The sequence below is a fragment of the Fukomys damarensis genome, unplaced genomic scaffold (assembly GCF_012274545.1).
Source record: "Fukomys damarensis isolate Sample0158 unplaced genomic scaffold, DMR_v1.0_HiC HiC_scaffold_8, whole genome shotgun sequence".
In the NCBI taxonomy this organism is placed as follows: Eukaryota; Metazoa; Chordata; class Mammalia; order Rodentia; family Bathyergidae; genus Fukomys; species Fukomys damarensis.
In genome coordinates this window covers 22,456,374-22,479,007 of record NW_022900920.1, presented here as the reverse complement: position 1 = coordinate 22,479,007, position 22,634 = coordinate 22,456,374, and the positions used below count along the sequence as shown (strand labels likewise).

General features: G+C 44.1%; 1 protein-coding gene across 14 annotated transcripts in view; it reads right to left on the bottom strand.

The window, feature by feature from the left end:
• Ablim1 (actin binding LIM protein 1) overlaps positions 1–22,634 on the bottom strand; it is a 154,189-nt gene that overhangs the window by 15,902 nt on the left and 115,653 nt on the right. For 13 of the 14 annotated variants that reach the window (XM_033761417.1, XM_033761406.1, XM_033761405.1 and 10 more), the window contains 4 exons: positions 14,475–14,552; positions 13,631–13,786; positions 10,746–10,781; positions 8,811–8,940 (listed from right to left, as the gene is read on the bottom strand). In XM_033761417.1, the coding sequence (XP_033617308.1) occupies positions 8,811–8,940; positions 10,746–10,781; positions 13,631–13,786; positions 14,475–14,552 (400 nt within the window). Of the gene's footprint in view, positions 1–6,671; positions 6,792–8,810; positions 8,941–10,745; positions 10,782–13,630; positions 13,787–14,474; positions 14,553–22,634 lie in introns of all 14 variants that reach the window. The other variant, XM_033761418.1, reaches the window with a different exon arrangement.

Genomic DNA, 22,634 nt, shown 5'->3' with positions numbered 1-22,634 from the left:
GGAAAGCCCATATTCTGGAAGGCAAGGATGGTGTGTGGCAGGGCCACAGTAAGGGGACTCCAGGCCCGGCCACTGGGGCTGGACAGAACTGTGCTCTTGGAGGGGAAAACCGGAATGCGACTGTCAAAGGCTCGAGGGCCTCCAGGGCCACCACCACGCCTTGTAACCTTAAAGGGAGAACTGCAGGGAAGTTTATGCAACCTGGAAAGAGATCAGCTAATGCTTTAATTTTTCCTTCTACCACATATCTGGGCGGATATCCTGTCCCAAGAATATGTCAGAAGATGTGGGACTATTAAAAGTCAATGAATTATAATACAAATTAGCAACAATTCTTTATACATTCTGATACATACCTTATCAGACAAGATTTGCAAATATTTTTCCCCTTCTGTAGGGAACTGGAATTTTTTTTTCAATTTCTTGGGCACAAAAGTTTCTAATTTCAATAAAGTCCAATTTATTAATCGTAATAATTTTAATTAAATGATAGCTCATTAACAGAGAAAGCTCTAGCTGATATCTTCAAGTCAAACTGTCCTTTGGCTAGGAAAGTATGAAAGAATTCAATTGTTAGAGTTCTAAAGCATGCTGAATAGTTTTAATTTCTCAATACATACATGTTTAAGTAACTAGAGACCAGATCTGTACCAAATGACCAATAAAATATTCCAAATATGAGATCTGAATTTGTTACTAGCTCAGTTTTAGATTCTAGGCTTTTGGTAGTATTCTGAAGCTTGCCTCTCCTCCTCAAGACTCTTTAGCAATGTTATAATATTGATTTGGTCACTTAAATCAAATATTAGCTTCCAAAAATTATAAAGCAGCCCAAACTGCTCATTTTCTAAAATGAGCTGACAGCTCATTTAACTGACAGCTGGGCGTGGTGACACACAATTGCAATCCCAGCACTGGAGAGGCTGAATCAGAAGGACGGATCCAAGTCCAGCCTGGCAACTTACGGACTTAGCAAGACCCTGTCTCAAAATATAAAATGAATGAGGTGGGAGAGGGACGTTGAGGCTGCAGCTCAGCATAAAAGCAAAAACTGCAAAGAAAAGGTGACTGCATTGAATCTGACTCTCTCAAAGCGCAGTAACTAGTTCATGTTTGAAAAAATGCATATTAAAAACCCAGATAGAGGTGAGCGGGGGCAGGAAGGTTACAACTTGCACTCAGAAGGAAATGCTGCGCTAACCCCACAGCTAAATCAGAACGGGGCCCATTCGTCCTCCCCAGTGCTCAGCACACTGGGGAGCTCAGCCTAAGTAAGTGCCTCATAAATAAATGTGAGTGAACCATTGAAGGAGACCAACTAATTACTTCCACAGGTTCATATGGCCTAACTTAGTAAGCACACTGCAGGATTAACCATCCTCTTGCTGATCCCTTAATTAGAAGGAGCCAGATGCCGCGATAGGGCAGTGGGATCCCAGCAGCACCCCCTTTACAGGTTTCCCCTTCCAGTCATCCCCCCAAAACTCCAGTTTAACTGTTTCACAGAAGAATCCTTTAACCCTATAAACATTAGAAAATTACTAACGAGAATAATCCATAATCAAAAAACAGAGTACTTCTTGGGGCTTTTCTCAGAAGAGGGCACAGAATCTCTTCCCCCTTCTTGCTGTTTTTCTTTTTTTTTTGGTACAAGGGATCAAACCTTGAGCTTGCGAGGCAGGTGGTGGCACCACTGAGCTAAATCCCTGGCCCTCTTATTTTATTTTAACTGGTCTTTTATTTTAACCAGTCCTGAGCACTGGCCCCTATTCTGAACCACACTGCTCCTTGCCCCTGGCCCCTCACCTCTAACTGTAGTGACCTTATACCTGACCAGACAAAATTCCACTGAATCTGTTCTGCTAATTACCAGTGTCATGCACACACAAAAATACCTGCATATGTAGGACACGAAGGTTGAAGGCTGTCAGAATGAGACATCTGTCCGAGTATTAAAATATTTGTCAATCAGATACTCTGCTGCAGATGGTGGCAAAAATCCATCATTTCTTAGGTCAGGTCAAAAAGCCTGAATTCCCCATGGGTGAATTCTGATTGAATGCTTTCACCATTTGGGTACTGATCTTTTTTAGGAGATGTATATCTTTAGCAGTTGCTACCTCTCCAGTTGTTAAAAAAAAAAAAAAAAAACAACCTAATATACTCAAGTCTTTTAAAGTAGACTTAACTCTGTGATCGTTTAAAATTTCCCACAGAATCTTTTAAAAGACACAGTGCAATTCAGCAACACACTCATATTCTGTGGGTCGTGACGTTCATGCAGCACAGTGACTCAGGGACAAACAGGTCTCCAAACAGAAAATGTTGTTGCTAAGTATCAACTCCTTAGCTCTTCAAATACCAAAGGGTTGAAATACTTGGGTGCATTTTTAAAAGAAAAAGAAGAATCCTCTGTTCCTTTTCTAACATAAACACCCTATCTTTAAATAATATAATCTTCAAAACCACCCTGGCAGAAAATTCTGAGCTTAGCTCCTTACGTGGGCAAACTACAGCATGAAGCACTGGATGAAATACATTTGGAAGGAATCAATATTATCATCAGTGTCATCATCATTATTGACATCATTACTCATTGGCCTGGAATCAAATGCTTTTAAAAGTAATATACTCATATGTGCATATAGATGTGTGCATATATCACACGTACAGCTGTTTTGTTGCTTACCTTGGTCCTTGGGTTATCTTAAGCTTTTGGTGACCTTAGCTATTTTAATGAGAAACGAATCCCATATTCATATTTCTTGGCCTTAATGTTTAGATTTTCTGTATTACCCTAATGAGACAAATTTTTTGGTACTTGGGAGGCCAGTGATTTACATGATTCTCACTGTAATTATGAATTCAAATGCTTTCCTCGATTTCATTCTTCTTGGTACCACAAGAGCCTGAATACAGATGGAGGTGCATGATTTTGTTATGGAAACTGCTGGAGCACTGCCTGGCTCTCAGGATTATGTGCTTGTATTCTAAAATATAAATACGTATTTGCAAGGGGCCTTCATGATGGCAGCATCTAGAATATTTTGTGACAGAGTTTCAAATTATTGGGCCTTCAGCAATCAGAAGGGTCTAGAACTTCAAAAAGAGGTTTAAAATGTATTTAGTAAATATTGAATTTGTATTTGTATCATAGTAACTCTTATCTACGGCAAAACAGCAACCATTCCTTTCAAAGAGTCTTAATTTAGGTAGCTCACCACTCACAAATAAAATTCATACTTCCTGGACACAGCACGTAACGTGTAGCAGTATCTCAAATGGGAAGGAAGAGAAACTCACCAAACATCGCACAAACATTGCTCAAAACAAAGTGAAAATATTTTTTTTTGGCAAATCTGTCAGCATGAAGTTGTCCTAAAGGCCCAATGATGACATGCTAATAAAGATTGAGGCTGCAAGGAAGGTTAGAGAAATAAAAACAAACCTTAAAACAAGATGGGCATTACAGAAAATGAATGGGGAAGCCAATGGAGCAGAGAGATGGTCTGTGACAGGCACCTCAGCTCTGTACCCATGCAGGCATCCTCAGCTCCGTGAGCCCCAGGGGCCTGGGCCACATGCAGAAGAAACAAGCACCAGGAAGTGTACTTGGATCACAGAGGCTGGGCTTCCTGATGCCAGAGTGGCAGGGCCCCTGCTGCTTCTCCACACCTGAGATGGTTCCTGAGCTGTTATCCTGCTATGCATCAAGACCCCCAGCTCACACCCACTTAAATAAATAACTCCCCTCTGAGCACAAGTCGGGCTCTCAGATACCTAGTGAGCGGGCAAATCAGGGCCTGGAAGATCCTGGGTGCCGCTGGCCCATTTGAAAGATCTCGTTTGTGTAATTCAAAGGGCTGTGCATTTCCTCCATTCTGAAATTTCCAAGTCCTGGAGAGGACTTCCTTGTAAATGGATATGCTTTTTAAAATAACCAAGAAGTGATCCTTTGAAGAATCATCATTTATTCATTCAAATACATTAGGTTTTTAAAACAGTATCTTTATACAAATTCTCCATGATTTTTTTTAGGTTAGCAAAAAGCCCACCCAGTTTTTTTTTAAAAAGAAGCATATAACTCTTATGTACATAACGTTTTATTTTTGAAATATATAAAATTCTCTATGAATAAAATATAGGCAGATATCTAGTAAAAAGAAAATGAGAGGGAAATCTTAAGTTTTTTTTTAAAAGTGTAAGCTAAGGGTCATCTTAATTCCTCTTGGTCTAGTGCTTTTTATAATTTTGACTAATAATATGTGTCAAAAACTTCAGATTCAAACCGAAAATAGAAAAGTATATCTACATTTTAAACAATGCACCAAGTAGGCACACAGAGGTACTATAATTTTTATAACCATTTGATATTTCTGTTATAAAGCAAAAAAATTGTTGAGTTTTGTAATTTAAATGACTGAAAAGTTTTCTTTTTTGGTACTAGCCTCAATAAGAATGCAAGTTTCTTGTTAAAGAGATGTAAAATAAAAGATTACTTTAAAAAATTTTTTTTGGTACCGGGGATCGAACTCAGGTCCTTGCGCTTGCGAGGCAGGCCACTGAACTGCTGAGCTAAATCCCTGGCCCTATTTTAAAAATTATATTTCATGGCTGAGTGTGATTGGTACATGCATATAATCACAGGACTCTGAGAGACTGAGGCAGGAGGATAACAAGTTTGAGTCTAGCCACAAGCTTTTGGTCAACTGGTAACCACAACTTAGTGACAGACACCCTATTTCTCAATAAACACGTAAGTAAATATGGTTGGGTATTCAGCTCAGCACACAGGCCCTGGCTTCAATCCTCAGCTCACCTAAGGTAAACAAGCACTGCTAGGGCTGAGAAGGCCTGCGGTTTGGGCCAAATGCTGCCCCTTCCTAGTGGTGAGCCTGTGGCCAGTTAGGAACCGGGACCTGTGGTCCTTGGTCTTTCTGCTGGGCCTGTTTCCCAGGGACACTACGAAGAGCAAATGGAACGATGCCACCAGGACCGCTTCAAGAGCCTCTTGCTGACCCTGGTGTGCTCTGCACCAGGATCTGTCACCTCACACAGCCTAGCGGCCTGGGACCCGGGCCTCATCCTGCCTGCAAGCAACACTTAAAAGGTTAACAACCCTAGGTCATGTAGCCAGCGAGTGACACACGCAGTATTTAAATCCAAGATACCAGTTGTCACGGACTTTGTGCCTCTTCCATGGCTACTCACAGATACGAAGTATTTTAGTCACTGACATTTTGTGCAAACTTTATAAAACTGTATAGGGCCCATTGTGTTTTTTATTCTACATTCCGAAAGAAGAAACGTAATAACCAAATGAGGAAGCTTACATCTGAATGATGAAAAAATGTATTTTTCACTTGAATGTTAGAAGTAACAGCAATCAATTCATTTGGCCAAGGGCTTCTATATTAAATTGTATTTAGAATACACACTGATTCTTATTCGATCATTCCTTTATGGTTTATAAGCATTCTCAAAAGTATCATCTTGACATTTACATGATAAAAATTTCCCCCCAAATACTAATTAGCAATGAGCTTTAAATACTCTGTCAAGAGTTTTAGAAAGTGCTGTGCCTACCAAAAACTTTTGCTAATGGCAGATGGTGTGATTCTTCAATAACACGTCAGCAGTATTATTTTTGAAGCACAGACAATGCTGAAATAGCAAATTTGTACTGATAAGCTCAGTGCATCTACACTTGCGGACTTAGCTACTCAAAAATCTAAGTGAGCTAGAAGAAAGACACTCGGGTAGACAACAGTGGAAGAAGCTCAGTAAACTAGAGCAACACTTCGGCTACTTCATCAGTCATCAGTGACGGGAGTACTTAGAACACACGGCTAGCAGCCTTTAAGATTGCTCTGACATCCACGATAACATCTGTGCCCGCTTCCTCTGACTATTTTTGTTGGTTAATTTGGTTCAAGTCAGGACTAAGGAACAAGCTGGTGTCCCTCTGGGAGTGCATACTTAATTTAAATTATGGCCCAGCAAAGCTTATTGGCTCCCCAACCTGCAGAGAGCCCCAGCTGAGAACTGCTACAGAAGCATAAGCGGCCATGTAGAAATAAACAACAGAAAGGCCAGAAAGGAATTGGAACAGAGATGTGAGGCAGGAACAGAAAACAGAAGGCTAAGCCTCTCTTCCCCATCAGATGGAAATTAGGACAAATCAAAGTACTCTGAGAATTGGCTCAAAGAGAGAAATTTAAGTTAAGTTGTCACAGATCATTTTTACCTCGCCCAAACACGTTACTATAGTAAAATGTCTTATCACCATGAAGGTGACTTTTGCAAATTCATGATAAATACTTCTGTGCTTCGCTGAGACATATTAAACCCAGACAATACATCAAGTATGTAACATATCTTGTTTTTCATACAAAAACAAAATAATAGCACATACTTTTTTCCCAAAGTGGTGGATGATAAATCTTACAGTCAAATATACTTCCTGTTTCTTCACCTAGAGCCCTTAGAAATGACACATCCTTCTGAAAGCAAGACACTATGCCAGTTCTAAGGCCGCCTTTCCGTACTCATGGCACACACAGGCATGCTGGAGGGTCAGAAGCTCGGGGGCACTAACTCTTGGAGATCCACCTTATTAGCCTTGCCAGGGTGCTAATAAATCTCCACTACAGGTGCGCCTGCCTCCTTACCTTTGATGTGGGGGAGGAAGTGGTGTCTGAAGGGGGGGTTGGGGCAGGAGTCCCTGTGGGTGGAGCTGAAGCTGCTGGTGCGCAGGTGGGACAACCTCTGCACACCAGGAGACAACAGCTCTGCGCGGCAAGGAATCGGGCAGGGCGAGGGGAGACAGAAAAGAAGAACAGAAATTAACACAGGAGCAGGGAAAGCAGCATTGTTCGAGGGAGGAAAACAGAGAGCGTTAATCAGGAGTCTGAAAAGGGAGGAAGGAGAAAGGGTTACAGGCACCTGTGGACAATCAGGCAGAGTGGGGAGAATCTGCAGGTAGGGTTGGGCGGATAGAGAGTCACTTCTGAGAATAAATGTCTGTGGTGGGGAGAAGAAATGGTGCTCAGGACATTCTCAGGCAGGACGACACATCACGTAGACTCAACAAAAGCCATTTTCAAAAAGCACCTAACAAAACAGAACCCTCCGGTGCGCGTGAAAAAAAGAAAATGACCATCACTTCTTCAAAAAACTTGAAGAGAAGCACCCGCGTGAAAGGGTCGGATTAGTTTTTGAACGGCACACCTATCCCTTTGGAAATCATCTTATTTCACCCACAAAAGAGAAAAATCCTTTTGTATTCCTCAAAGGACAAAGCTAGGTATGGTGCCGACAGCTGTGCATGGAAATGAAATGCTGGGGGTGGGAAACTCAGCACCTCAGAGGGAAGGAGAGACCACTGAGACGGACTCAGACCCCAGGGGGTGGAAATCGTCATTGGGTATCCAGCAGTTAGTGGCCGACACTGGGATACTGCAGGTGGGTCACAGGTGGGACGGCAGTTTCGCCTCAAAAATTATTGCAAGCCTAACACCTGCTGTCACGCGTATCTGGAAGACGAATGAGAAAGGAGAAAGTTCTAGGTTCCTGGCATGTGGGGTGGGATGAAAACTTCCTACCACTCACTAAGGACAGGAGCTTTCAGGGAACCAGTGTGGCTGGCCGGCCACCCCTATGTGTTCAGGGGTCTCAGGGAGAGAGACCCACAGGCCCTGCCGCTCTCAGTGCTGGGGGATCAGTGATGGCGGGAGGCGGACACAGCATAGAGCATTTCCGTCACCCAGACAGATGATGGCTTAAACTGAGAGAACAAAATAGCCTGAAAACTTTCATTTAATATAATCCAATGGGTACTAATTAGCGTATATACGATATATGCCTGGAGAAATGGATACATTATCAAAGGATACAATATTTTCAATCTCTTTGGTTAAATCCATGTCTTTAAGGAGAGCATCGCATCCTTCTTCTTTTTACATTGCTAATTTGCTCCTGTTTTATTTCTTGTACATCTTATTAAAAAGTCAGCACTGAATGAATCTGTTCTCATCAAACTGGCCAGAAGCAAGAAGCTTAAAAGGAAGTCTTCAGAGATGTATATCATTACAAAGTTTGTTTAGAGGTTAAAAATCTCCCCTATGACTATTTCTGGAGAAATTCTGGATCCGTCCTGGGATCTCCATTCATCTGCCACACACACGTGACCCCACTAAAGGGTCACAGGAGTGAAATTCTCTGCAGATAAAGGTCAACACCAATGTCCCCTACTGTGTGACATTCTCCATGGGAGTACCTCCCTGAGGTTTCTGTTTTCCAAGTCTGAGTCAGAATCCTGGAGTTGGAAGATATGCCAAAAGTCACCTAGTACAACCCCAAGTCCTCCTTCTACAAGTTCCTATCGGGCACGCTTAGTAACACATGTATGCGGCTGGATAAGAGCATTACAAACAGGTCAACAAGTGGATTTTCGATGATACTGATCTGCCTAAAAAGGACATAACATTTTTTCATTTGGAAATCCTCACTTGGGAGTCTCAAAGTGATGAGATGGGCAATAAGGGGGGAAAAAATCTCCTTTGCTTCCAGTACTTCAGTGTCTAAAGGTAATTTAATAAAACAAAATGAAAACAGCCACCACAACAGGACCGCTATTTCAAGAAAAGATATAACACAAAATACAACTGGATACCAGTTTTCATTTAGTTCCAGGATAGGGGTCGAAATATTCAGCAGTCAGATTTATCAATAGGCTACCAACAGAGCGGGGAGGCACCCAGAGAGACCGCTTCTTAATGAGGAGCGGATCCCAGAAGAGCGGCCCTTACCAGGTCTGTGGAAATGCTGGGGAGAGCGTGACGTGGTGGGGGTGTAGCTGTGCCGGCTGTACACAGGGGAGTTGATGGAGCCCTGGCTGGTGGACCGGTGGATCACCCGATCCCGGACATCCTGGTAGCCCTGGGAATAAGGTGGGAGAAACAGTAAGCACAAAACACATCAGACCGGCAGCACATCCCGGGGAAAGCCAGCCCACCAACACTGCTGGGAAGCTACCGCGTCTACCCGTTTGTTCATTCTGGGGGCTTATTTTATAAACACGTGTGCTCGTCAGCATCCAGAGGCTGATGTATTTTGGTTCTGCAGCCCTTGTAACTAAAGTTTTAATATGTAAAATAGCAAGTTTCAATCCTCACAGAGCTGTGGGAAAAGAGGTCATGATCCCAATGAGCGCATTTAGATCGTGCGTTTCAGTCACAGAGCATTTGCCATCCACGTCAGGCTTCCTCGCCTGGCCTCCTTCCTCACTGCCAGAGGAACAGGCTCCGCGCTGGCCAGGGACCCACGGTAGGTCTCCGGCTGGCACAGGTGGGCTGGCTTCACAACTGGCATCCTCCTGCTGCTCTTGCCCACTACTCAGACCACCAACCCGTGGCACCCAAAACACTGGTCTGGTGACACTGTCACCAGATGCTCCGAGAACGAGGTGGTGGCTGATTTACGGCCAGTAATTCTACTTCTCGCCTTGGGAAACACAGGCCGAGAAAATAATTTTAAATGATCTTTACAGGGAATCATTTATTCCAAGATTTTTTCATAATATCGCTACTCATAAAGCATAAACTGGTACTTCAACTGGAGAATAATTAAGAAATTACAACTCATCATGATTCAGTGGAATTCAACGGTAGTGCTACTTTATCGCTCAAACCCAGCCCAGAAAAGGATGTATTAGGTAATAATTACCAAAAAAACCAACAATATAAAACCATCAAAATCAGAAGAACACAAAGAATATTTCACATTTTAGGAATCTGTTGCCTTAACGTCTTACGAAGTTTCTACTCTTACAATAAGATTGTGAAAGGTTGCACGAGTAACAGCTAAATTAAAATCTCATTAACACAGCTTTATGAAATCTGAAAGGAAGGAGCAAGAGAACTCTAGCTTTATCCTTAAATTGGCTTCATAATAAATCAAATGTTAATAACAAAACAAGTCTCCAAAGGTTGTGCCTCACTCTTGCAACTGGTCAATAAGAGACGTTAAATCTTCTCAATTTCAGCTGCCAATTATTAGTGCAGTAATAGAAATTATTCATAAAACTCAGCCATAAACCATGAAAATATTGTGTATTTTCTTTCCTATTTCAAATTACAGAGAGTCGGTAGGTTCGTCTAGCTTTAGAACAGAGTACCTAGAGAGCTGTTTGGCTTTAAGGTCAGGCACTATTTTACATCATCCTGGGTAGATATAGATGGGAGACACCTACGTTCCTAGCAGTCTGGGAGGCTAAGGCAGGAGGATCACAAGCTTGAGCTCAGCTGAGATTTAATTAGTGAGATTTTTGTCTCAAAATTAAAAAGAAAAAAAAAAAAGCCAGCGATATAGCTCAATGAGATCTGGGGTCAATCCCTAGTACTGGAGAAAAAAAAAAAAAAAGTTCTGCTTATGGATTCCACTAGGACCAGTATTGACCATTTCAGACAAGCAGAGCCCCAAGCAGACAGCGATTCAGTCACCGCAAACATTTCCCCACCACTTCAGAAGCTCAGGCTCAGACCGCCGGGAGACCATTTCTAGGAAAAGAAATTCACTGCTGTCTCAGGGTCTTATGAAAGGAATCCCTATGTCCACTGTAACTGCACAGTTTTCTGCTCTCTGGTGTGCTGTTTGTCCTTTTTAAGAAAAAGAAACCCAATGTAGGCAAGGGCCAGGCAACTCCGATTCCACTAATTAAGTGGTGAAGATGGTATCGTACTCACTTCCGCTGACGGAGTAGGAGACAAAGTCCTTGGAGACTGGAATGGAAAAGAGATTTCAAAGTCACAAGGTTTGTCAGCGTGTCACTTGGTTTAGTGAGAGGTGATCATCGAATCAGCTGGAAACATCATCCTAAACACACATACCAGCGCCCATGCCTGTCCCTGTCCTTATGCCAACCCCACAGTTCCTGGAGATCCCAGTGCACATTTCTGCCTTCAATTTTAGTCAATAATATTGTTAATAATGTTATTAATTTAATAAAGATAATGATGCTTTTGGTGACCGGGCCAGATAATTGGAACTACTATTTCCTAGATAATCAGACTATGTTCAGCTCACTGCTGTGAGTTTCAGCATCTACAAAGACGTGGGATCTTGTAAACATGGTTGCTAAACTGTAAGCACAGCTCTCACCATAGCATGGTTCACCTGCCAGGAGTGATGGTGCATACCTAGTAGCCCATCCTGCTGCCTCACCACCTCACCTCCACACAACTCCCCACTTCCATGTTTCCAGGCACACAGGCGTCCCTGGGGCCATCCACAGGCCAAACCCTGTGTCACCTCAGGGCCTTTGTACTTGCTGTCTCCTCTGCAGCCCATCCCTTCTCTTAGACCCCTTCAGGGCTCCTGGCCCATCTTCAGTGAGGTGTCTGTTCAAACTCACCTTCACATGGTGCCTTCCATGACCCTTCTTTTTAAAGAAGCAGCCCCATCTGGCAGGCTTCCTTCTTACTTTGCTTTACTTTTCATCATGGCACTATCTCCCCATGGAACTTACTGTCTCCCACGTGGCACTGCAATGGCCCATGTCTAGGGTGTCTCGGCCGGCGACGGTGGCCCCCTGGGGGCAGGAGCCAGCGCTGTCCCTTCTGGGTCCAGCCCACCTAAGCCTTCTGAAGGCATGGATGGCAACACAGAACTTTAAATTTACTCCTCCTGTGTCTCTAAAATGGCAATACATGGATTCTACAAAAGCAGGGTTAATACTTAAAGGAATCAGTATAGTTGTAGAATAGTTTGTAAAGTTTACTTTGTTGCAACACCTATGTTTTGAGGATTGAGTTTACTACCATGTGTGATTTCTGCTCCAAATGGACAGTGTTTACGCATCAAGAAAAAACCAAAGGTTCTTTTTCCGATTATGACTGTACCAGTGTTGATTATGAGAGCAGCCAGCATTCCTGAGCATTTTGTTATTGTGTGCTAAGTATTATTCTTCTCTGAAGCTCTCCCATTAGTCCTTATATAAAAGCTTTGGCGGTAGTATTATCATTCTCTACCTCGAGTTCATAGATGAGACTGATGTAGATATTTTCCCCAAAGTCATATAGTTAGTAAAGAGCAGTCTGGTTATCAGTGCTGAAAATGTCAATTCAAAGCCCAAACTCTTGAGGGATGTTTTACTACTTTTTTTTTTTTGGTACCAAGGATGGAACTCGGGTCCTTGTGCTTGCAAGGCAGGCGGCAGAACCACTGAGCTAAATCCCCAGCCCAATGTTTTACTACTTTAAATGGAGCCACCGGGAAACACACAAACACAAGTCTGCAACATCATAAATAAACTCAGCTCCTCTATGGTTACATGACTTGCTCATTAGTAAGCCAGCCCCTATGCACTCTGTTTTGGAACCTCCTCTTGCCCTTGACTCCCTAGGTAACTCTGCTGACCAGGGGTCACACAGAACAGCAGGTCTGATCTATCTGCATTGGAGAGCCGCTGCCAATGCAGTACAGCAGAGCTACCGCAAGGTGGCACTACACAAAATGGATCTCACTTCCCAGAGCTATGTCCTGGAACAAAACTCAGTTTAAAAAATAAACAAATAAAAGGAATACTGCAGAAATATGAATAAAGATAATCACAAATCAATGGATAATACATGTATATAACTAAGGACGAATGAAACAAGAGTCACTCCAATTTTCACAGCTTTTCTCCCTCTCATTTAAGCCCGAGAACACAGTGACATTTGGGCTTAGCCTTGGCTGGACGGCTGAGGAGAGTCCACTACTTGGGTGACACCTCTTGCAATGAAACTGGGTCAGTCTAGAAAGAGGGGCTGGGGTACACAGTAGAGCATGTACTTAGCCTGCTAGAGGCTCCAGGGTGAAGCCCCAGCATCACAAGAGCAAAAAAAGTAAAAGGGGGGGACCCCAGGGCGGGTCAGATGCACAAGGGAAACAGACCAGAGCCCAAGGGACGTGGGAAGGAGGTCAACAGTGGGGAATCCCCAACCTTGGGGTGGGCCGGGCAGGGAGCCCAGGGCCAGGGAAGCTCTGGTCCAGCAGTGGGAGGGTCTGCCGGTGGGGTAGCCTAGGAGGACAGGAACATCTGCAGTAGCTGCCGTCTACTGTGCATTGGTGACCCCCGGAATTGAGCCAGGTAATTTGACCCTGGCTCGTATCTCTGGGTTATAGAGCCCATCTACTTTTTCTCTTCTTGAACATTCTAACTCCATCAAACTGCTAAAGACTGCAGCTACCAATATCTAGGGTGTATGTTCTTTCTCTCCACAACCCCCACAAATCTTCTTCCAATTTATGTCAAGACCAAGACCCCAGAAGCCTCTCCTTCCCTTACTCTCCCTGGTCAACTTCAGCATTCACCCCAGCACCTGGCTCACTTATCCCACAAACCCCACTGAGCCTCCTTCACTACTGCTTTGTGTGCAGGGAGTCGACCCGCCCACTCTTTAAAAGACCTCCCTTAGGGATGCATTATGTGACAGGTTTTTGAATATTTCAAAAAACATGGCATAGAAATTTGCAAATCGTAGGGAATCGAAAGACTGGTTTAAACTCTATAAACAGTAGCTCTTAAAACTCAGGACTAAAAAGAAAGCAACTGTTGTGCACCTCACAACCACCAGAAATTTATTACCTCTCCCAGGCTCTGCCTGTCCTGTTTGTCATCGTAGCCTGAAGTGTAGAAAGGCTCGTAGGTAATAAGATCGGGACGTTCAATGTCATAGATGGCTTTGACCTTGGGAATGGCCGCTAAATCCTTGTAATCCAGAATTTCATTGTCTACTTTTGCCTGGTAAAGTTGAACAGAGGGAAAAGTTACTCTGCAGCCGTATTTCTTTGAGAAACTACTGGAGCGCTTTTAAAGTCTTGTTTAAAATCCAAAGACCTTTAAAACAAACACCAAAACCATGTTTACTGTGGTCATACTCTTCATAAAACTGCCAACTTATATCACATACCCACTACATTTTAAATTATCAAAAGCTTATGAAAAAGTATTTGCAGAGTTTATTAATTAGAGAAATGTGTAAACCTTAAGGATACTTTCCTAAATTATAAGGAAAAAATCTCAAACAGATGGTCCAAAAAAAAAAAAAAATCCTCCCAGATGGCTAAAAAACAAGAACTGCATCCTATTTAATAAATCAAGTATTTAAATACCTTTATGTCAGAATTTAAGAACACTCAGTAGTAGCCTTATAAATGTATAATGAATCCCCAGGTCTCTGTATGTAATTAGGTACAGTAATTTAAGTCCTACTTCAGACTAATGTATTTTTAGGTCATCTTTTGATGAGACGATCATCTATAAATTGAATTACCTGAAGGAATACAACTGAAACTCAAAAATGAAAACTAGATTCTGTAACAATTAGAAATCGTTTTGAATTAGCTTCTGCTTTCGATTATCTGACCAGCTACTCCAATTCTCACAACTACCGGCCCTAGGAGTTTCCCTTCCAGAAGTAGATACTCACGTAGATGGTATGGCCAGGTGAGCCAGGGATGCTGGATCCAGGTCTAGAATAAATACTCTCAGAGGAGGTCCTGGTAGGCTGTAAAGTAAACAGTGACTTCTCAGTCCTGAGGCTTCAGAGTCAAGAGGGACCTGGGCCCCTAAGCGCTACTAAAAACTCAGCTAGGAGAAAAGGAGAAATGTGGCCCTGTGTGACTGAGGGAATGCACAGTCCAGAGGGAAAAGCCGTGGAACCGAGCTGTGGGGTCCGGCTTGGAAAGCGCGTTTGAGGCTCTCTCGTTCCTGTCCCCCCATCCCTCGAGCGTGTCTCCACGCTGCCCACTTCCCCACCTCTGCAGCCCGAGGCCCAGCTTCTGTCACCCTCTCTGCTTCCCCAGGCTGTGCAGCGGCTCCCTGTGGCTTCCTCTCTCCAGACCCCGCCTGCTTTAGACCCTCCTGGCACCCAGGGGATCTCTGAGGAGAGATCTTTTGAGAGCAACTTATACTGTCAGTATCCTGCTTTCATCTTCAGCATCCACTAAGAATAGAATAACAAATCCCAGGCCTGGGACGTCCCTGCTTTCTTTTCCAACAGTCACCAGTCACTGTTTATAGAACGAGGCACACAGCCCTGCCTCCGGGTTCTCTTCCCGGCTTCTCTCTGCCTCAGATGCTCTTAACCCAACCTCCCCTCTGATTGTTTTGCCTTCCTCAATCATGGCTCAAACATCACCTTCTCAGAGAGCCTCCCTGATCTTCACTCCTCTTGGTTGTCTGGTTTTCTCTCATAGTCATTCTTCTTTTTTTTCCTTTGAGAGTCAAGTATTTACTGGTTTCCTTGCAAGGTATCTGTCCCCTTCATAAACTGTGGTCATGATCTCCGCCTTCACAGTGTTTCTCACTACCACACATACTCTTGGGTCTGCCCGGGCACGCTGGGGGCAGAAGCACAGAGTGCAGAAGCTAGAATCTAAAAACTTGGTTTGTAGACACTGGACTTACACTGTGAGCTTAGCCACACAGAGTCACTGAGGGAAGGTGGCCCCAGGGAAGATGCAAATAACTGAATTTTACAATAATATATACTTGGAAAACCATGAGAGTGGTTTTCCAAGCAAGATGGAAGGGAAATGTACAAACTAGGATCAACTGCCTCCCATCTCTACCTGGCACATTCTGGAAAGCTCTATGGAGAAAACCCTAGGCCTAGATTTGGAAGACTTCCTCATGTCTGTGCAGCTATACCCTGTCCAGCACTGTACCAAGAAAGGGTCCTTTCCCTCCTCAGTACAGTTTCTCCCAAGACATGACACCTTGAAGGTGGGTGTAACTGAGACAAGAGAAGTCCTGGGATCCCAGGTCTCGCATCACTGAGTAATCACCTCTGAGACAAAGAACACACATGTCTGGCAGTTACGGCAGGCAGTGGTTAGACTCACGTTTTTTTTGTTTGTTTGTTTTGGTACCGGGGATCAAACTCAGGACACTTTGTGCTTACAAGGCAGGCAGTGGGACCATTGAGCTAAATCTCTGGCCCTAGACTCACTTCAAAGCAAGCACTCGCTGGAGGACTTGTGATTGACCCTGCTGGCCAATGTGCCTGGCATCTCAGGGATACCTGGGTGAGTGGACATGGGAAAAATCACACATGCTCAAGTGTTGCTCTGCCGGGTTCACTGTTCTGGGGCCTCCTCCCTGGGACGTCTTCCTCCAATTTCGACCGGAGTTACTCTTTTCCACTGGCAGGCAAATCTCAATATAAGAAATTCTGAACACGTTGGAAGAGACAGTCTTCCCAAAACACTACTCGAAAGCAGGCCCGATTTCTGCATCTCCTAATCTTCCTAATCAAAACTCAACCCTCCTTTGAAAAGAGATGTCACTCTGCGAAAGCTGCACCGATATCCATTCACGTCTGGGGGAAAACTATGAAATACAGGTAGGGCATTCAGTTCCAAGTGGCCAGGATCTAACACCTGCCAAACTTCATATCGAAACGAAGCCTCTTCAGCATCAGCACAGGGACACCAGTAGCAGCTACGGTGCACTGTCCACTTAGTATGTGGCAGGTCTACGCTGGCCACGCCCCAGGCTCGCTTGCATTTCCTCTGCTCAGTAACCCCACGGCACAGGAATTAGCCCACTTTACAGATGAGAAAGAAGTATGAGTGCTGTGAGCGACAGGTAGAATCGGGGTGAGCCAGGATTTGAACCCAAACAACACCTAAGGTCCAGGGCCACGCACTCTGCCCTTGCATTCCACCTGTGCCTATGTCATAAGGGAAGTGCGCTCGTGTTTTCCCAACAGCACAGCGATGGGGGGAAGAGAGTGCAAGCAACAGAAACCTATTGAGATCAGTAGCTGAAAGGAATGTGTGATCACTGAAAATATTTCTATTGCGCCAGAGCTACAAGGACACTGCTTTAGCCCACAGGGGCAGGTGGGGTGAGGGAGGGTGTGCCGCAGGAGGGGCACCTGCCTTCAGTTGCTGCGGCTGTTGTGACAAGGGCCTGTCCTCATTAGCCAGCACTGGGACATGGTGAAGAGAGCCAACGTGCATGCTGGAGCTTGGGGGTCTCTCACATCACTCATCGCTACTTCTGCCAGGTGTGGGTGAGGGGCACTTTCTACATTTCTAGGAATGAAGTACCTGGGAGGCTCTGAAGGTGTGGTTCGTGTCAGTAAGAATCCAGCTGAGACCAACTGGAGCCTGTGCAGAGGGGCCCCTTCCATTCCCATTTTGGGACAGAAAGAGGGTCCTACAGCTGAACCAGTCTGTTTTGGTTCAGCTTCAGCCTCCTTCCTCCTTGACTCTACCCTGTGAGTTTTGTAGGTTTCTCTGAGGCATTCATCTTGTTTATTTACACTATGAACACTACTGGGCTAAATGTTTTTAGGGTTATTTGATAATTTCAATTTTTGCCAAGTTCTATTTGATTATGTAAAGGGTTTTCAGATCTAAGACTCCCCCAACTTGTATGCACCTGCTCCTGAGTTCTTTGATTCCAAAATAAATACTTCAGATTTTTATAGTGGGGCAGGTTTCAAAGTTAAGTCGACTGGTCACCAAATCTGCCAACATTCTTAGAGTGGCTGCTGTGCCTCAGCCTCCTGAGGGGCTGCAATGCCAGGGGTGTGCCACCCTGACTGGAAACTACTCCATCTTTCCCCGAATTTACCACCTACCCTAGTTTATTTTTGCTTCATTCTGACCATCTAACTTTCCTTAGAACCTTACTCCCATAGACTTCTCACTGCCAGGCTGAGCCACATTCCTGGTTGTCTAATTCCTTAGTGTCCTTACTGTGACTTTCTGTCTACATCAAGATGATAGGATGAAAAATAATCATGCACAGTGTACTACAGAGCAGGGGAGTTAAAGGCTAGTTTTGGTGTCAAATTACCCAGTTCAAATCCATACTCCACTAATTGCATGATGCTACGTGAGTTTTTCTTTTAACTTTCTTGAGCTTCAACCCTCCATTTACAAAGCAGGACAGAAAGTGTCAGTAACAACTACTGGTATTTGGTAGGGTTAAATGATGTAACACATATAAAGCTCAAAGCACTTTGCCAAGTACGAGGCAAACAGTATTTTTCGGGACATCTGACGTGAGACCATTTCTCAGCTACTTATTTTCAAGTAACAGAGAGCAGCATTGCGCGAGCCCTGCTCCTCGTGACAGAATATTCTTTTCCAGTGTGTGATACACACATGTGGCTATCTATATAGTTCCCTACAGCTATCACATTTGGACTCCTTCCTACCAAGACTCAGATAAGTTAAGCTATTTATCACAGTCTGGGGCAGCAGAGTCTGGCAGGACTTGACAAATACCCTTCGCCTCCTTGAGAACTCTCAGAGGTGACGGAATCCTTTTGCTGATAGTGACTTCCTGCCTGTGCCTCAACTTTAATAATTCAGGCCCCTCACTTCTGGGGGCGGGCAGCGATTTTGCACACGCCTGCTTTATTTGCCAGGACAGCTTTATATCTGCGTGCGGCCTCCTGACGGTGCTCGAGGCTTAAGAAACATGCATGAATTGCCTGCTTTTTGCCATAGTCCTTAATGGCTCTTGAAGTTTATCTGCTCACCTGGTGGAGGTTAGAGGCCTCGCTCTTATAAAAAGCAGTAAAATTATTTTTTTAAATGGAATGATTATCTTTGGAGTTTTAATCCTGAAGATTTATACATTTAACTGGAAACCTGTTGCATTTTTAATTGGCATCTTCTTTATTTTTTGGGTACCAGGGAGCAAACTCAGGACCTTGAGCTTGTGAGGCAGGTGTGGTGCCCCTGAGCTACATCCCAGGCCCAATCTTCATTACTCAAAGAACCCCTTTTATTCTTCCTGCTGTGGTTTCTCCCCGCAGTGCACACATGATTTACTGCTAGGACTGGGATATCTTCAAAGGCCACAGACCTGTTCTCTGAGCCAGGAGCGCAAATCCAAAGTGAAATTCACCTCAACTTCAAAGTGGGAACTTACTCTCATGCTGCCTGCCTCCCTTCCAAATTCCACTGACTGTTTCTTCTTTATCATCACCTAACTCCGGTGTCACCTTCCTGGCTGCAATCAAACCACCGACAGTCCACATTTCCAGGTAGAATTGTGCTCCTTCAACCTGAATGACCATTTCAACCCATTTGGATGTCCAGGGCGGCCACTGTGACCTTGTAATACAGAACTGAATTCAATGACTCAAAGGCTAGAGTTCTTTGTTTCTGCAACTTTCAACAAGAATTAAGATAGAATCACTCTTGTCTATATTATAGATATAAAATATATATGAAGATGACTTCAAATACTCCTCCTAACATTAGTCCACTCTGTTCTACAGGGATAAGGGAACAGCAAAGCTTAACAGCCATGACAAGCTGTTAAAAATAAATGCAATTCGCTTAACTTTCCTGTAAGCACCTTTTTCTTGCAGAAAACTAACTTGAACGTACAGCTGGGAAAATTTAGTTATTTCTTTTGAAGTTATCTTTGGCAACAATGACAACAAAAAAGGTAAACCAGGGATAGGAAGAAGAATGCAAAGTAGATAAATAACAGATTATACATGGCTAGGATTTCTCCAAGTATTCTGCCAATAAGATTAGGCAAATAGTTTAGTCTTTATTTTGGTAATAAGAACACAAGGACTTTTCACTAAGAACATTCTAGTCGGATAAGTGGTCCTCACTCAACCTCTCATGAAGGGGTCCATTTTCTCTACATTTATTTCCCCAGCATACTTTCCCACATTCCCTTTTGATTTCAATGAACTTTTTATTTCTTAAAACAAAAAAAGGGCTGGAAGCACTGGCACACACCTGTAACCCTAGCTACTCAGGAGGCTGAGGCAGGAGAGTTACAAGTACAAGGACACCCTGGGTAATGCAGTGAGATTTTGTCTCCAAATAAAAAAGGAGCGTGGGGGTGCAGCTCAGTGGCAGGGTGCTTGCCCACCATGCATGAAGCCTTGGGTTCAATTCCCAGTGCCACATACATACAATTTTCTTAAGAAATCCTTTAAAAGCTCTCTTAACTATCTTTTAGTTGATTTCACCCCCGCCAAGCTTTGAACTTGTCAATCTGCCCTATCATTTGGAAGGCAGTCACAGAGATTAATCGAAGGGGATCTTTTGATGTTTCCACCCCAGTTCACATCATTTCTCAGATACGTCACCGTTCAAAACACTTACCAGAGCTGCGCCTAGGAGTAAGTGGAGAAACGATGTTTTCATTTACTTTCAATTACAGACCAGTGTGTGTGGGCCCTTTCGGGGAGCCCCAACCCCTAGTGCAAGCAGGAATGCGACAACTACGTTCATCTAATTTGCATTCATCCAAAGCCATGCTCTAAGAAGGTGAGAGCAACTACAGGCAACAGGCACCAGATGGGGTCCATCTTAGGGATCCCTATCCCATAGGTATGGGATAACTAGCGACACAAGGCAGCTGGCATTTTACCCCAAGCGCTGCTGGTGCTCACAGTACCTGCCCTGAGTCTCTGTGGACCTTCGCCAGACAAGGCAGTGCTAAGAGCCGCAGAAGAAGCGGTGTTTTTAAAACTGCCCACATCAAATGTAAGAAAAGGATGAAATGATACTTTGTTAAAAAGAATTTGTGTTTGGAAAGGAAGCAGGAGGGGCTCTGGAGGCCTGGTGGCCTCCTCAGTACACACCTCAGGACTCTGCATCTGACTGCCAGCCACCAAGCTGTGAAGTCACCTGGGAGGATAAAACCCCCAAATAAAGCGAAAACTACAAATACAGTATGAATAGTAGTGATATTAACAAAATCCACAATAGTATTTCCTTGTTCTAGACACAGGTCTCTAAGTAGCTCCTTTAAAATATATATACACATATATACATATGGTATTTCAGATTATTACAAACCTGATTTGGGGAATACCGTGAGCATTGCCTCTAATGAATTAAAAATGCTCAGTGGTGAGATTTACCTAAAGATAAAAATCACTACAATTCACAAAAATCTCTTCCAAGGAAGTAAAACCAGAATGTTTTTCTAAGGTAACTCTATTTTCATCTTTTTTCTTTTACCTGCAATTCACAGCATAAAAGGGAATGTTTTCTGAACATAAATTATAAACTAAATTTCCTTGCATATATTTAATAATTTCCACTGCCAAAAAAATCAGGACTTTTTTTTTGGGCCACAAGAGTCTCTGCCCCACAAAGGAAGTGAGTGAATTTCCTAATAACTAAAGGTGCTTAATTTTATGTAGTGAAAATGAGCTGCTGGGTAGGTCAAAGTACTTAAGAGAACAAAACCCGAGGTCTGCATTGCTTTGGAGTATTGGTGAGCTCTCATCCCTCGTCACCAGTGGAGATCTCCACAAAGAGCACCTTTCTCTGCCAGGTCTCAAGCTGTTTACAACTTTCTGTGGTGGAGCTGATGCTGACTTCACTGATATTTATGGCTAGATAATGGGAATCAGATGTCCCCTCTGAACAACAGGACAAGGAGAGAGAGGCTATTCAAAACAGATTTCTCTCTCCTCCAAATTTCTTCAGGGTCTGGAGCAAAGGAAAACAGTTTCACACTTGATGATGCTAATTTTCTTCAAGCTATGAAAACACGTCAATTGGGAAACAAAATATAATACTGATTAAAAGTACACTATGTGGGGGGGAACTCAACTGAAAAAGCAACTTTGTGCCAGGTAGAGGCACTAGGTTTGAGCAGCCTGCACTAGCAGCACGGATCATCTTGAACTGCCCCTGTGGGTTCACAAGACACGCTGTACTCTGTGTGGGACCTTTGCCAAAAGAGCTGGGCTTTAAAATAGGTAGGAGATCCTACCCAAGTCCAGGCTGGAGGGCCTCCTGGCACCACGATTCAACACCAGGCCCAGCGTCTGTGAACCCGAGTCTGTGGCCATCTTGGAGGTGAGGCCTGTGCAGCTTTGGGGACACAGCCCATCGGTCTGACTTCATTCTACAGGTGGACAGGCGAGGGGGCTGATATCTGAAAGGCTTCTTTCCACCCTAGAATTCTCTACTTCTGTCTTTTGAATCATTTAAAGAAGGAACATGATGTTTTAATAACAGATGGGAACCCAAAGTTTTCTTGTCCCCAGCGCGGTTCTGGCAGACTCAAAGGAAGGCACCGGCACAGAGTGCAGACAGGGCTGCATGGTGGGCCTGGGCTGTCAGCAGGGACTCCAGGTGGGCTTCATCTCAGCCTCTGCCAGTGTGTGGGTCCGGAAATGGGCCCAGGTTTCTACTGGTTTCTTAGGGACTGCAAGGAAGGTGGAGTCAGGCATAGAATGCAATCCCCTGCCTTGCTAGACCCCACCCATGGGCTTCTCCAGGGTACCCCGGGCTGGTCCTGCTGTTCTTTTCCTCATTCCCATTCAGGACCCCGGTAAGGGCCTCGGCTGGCACTTAAGACTCTCCTCTGTGGTGGCCTTGGTTTCTCTCTTGCTGTTCCCTTACTTAGAGTGGGAAGTACAGGTCTTGCGCCCACAGAAACCTGGGTACCAATCCCAGCTCCTCCCCTCACTGGTGGGGTGTTTCTGGGGAAGTTACCTAAGGATGATGGGCCTTGCTCTCAGTCTCCTTAACCGTAAAATAGGAATAGGACGGGCTACCTCACAGGAATTCTCAGGAGGGTAGATTCCCCGGGGCCACCTCACAGAGCGTGCCTGCTCTCACGCCTGCCC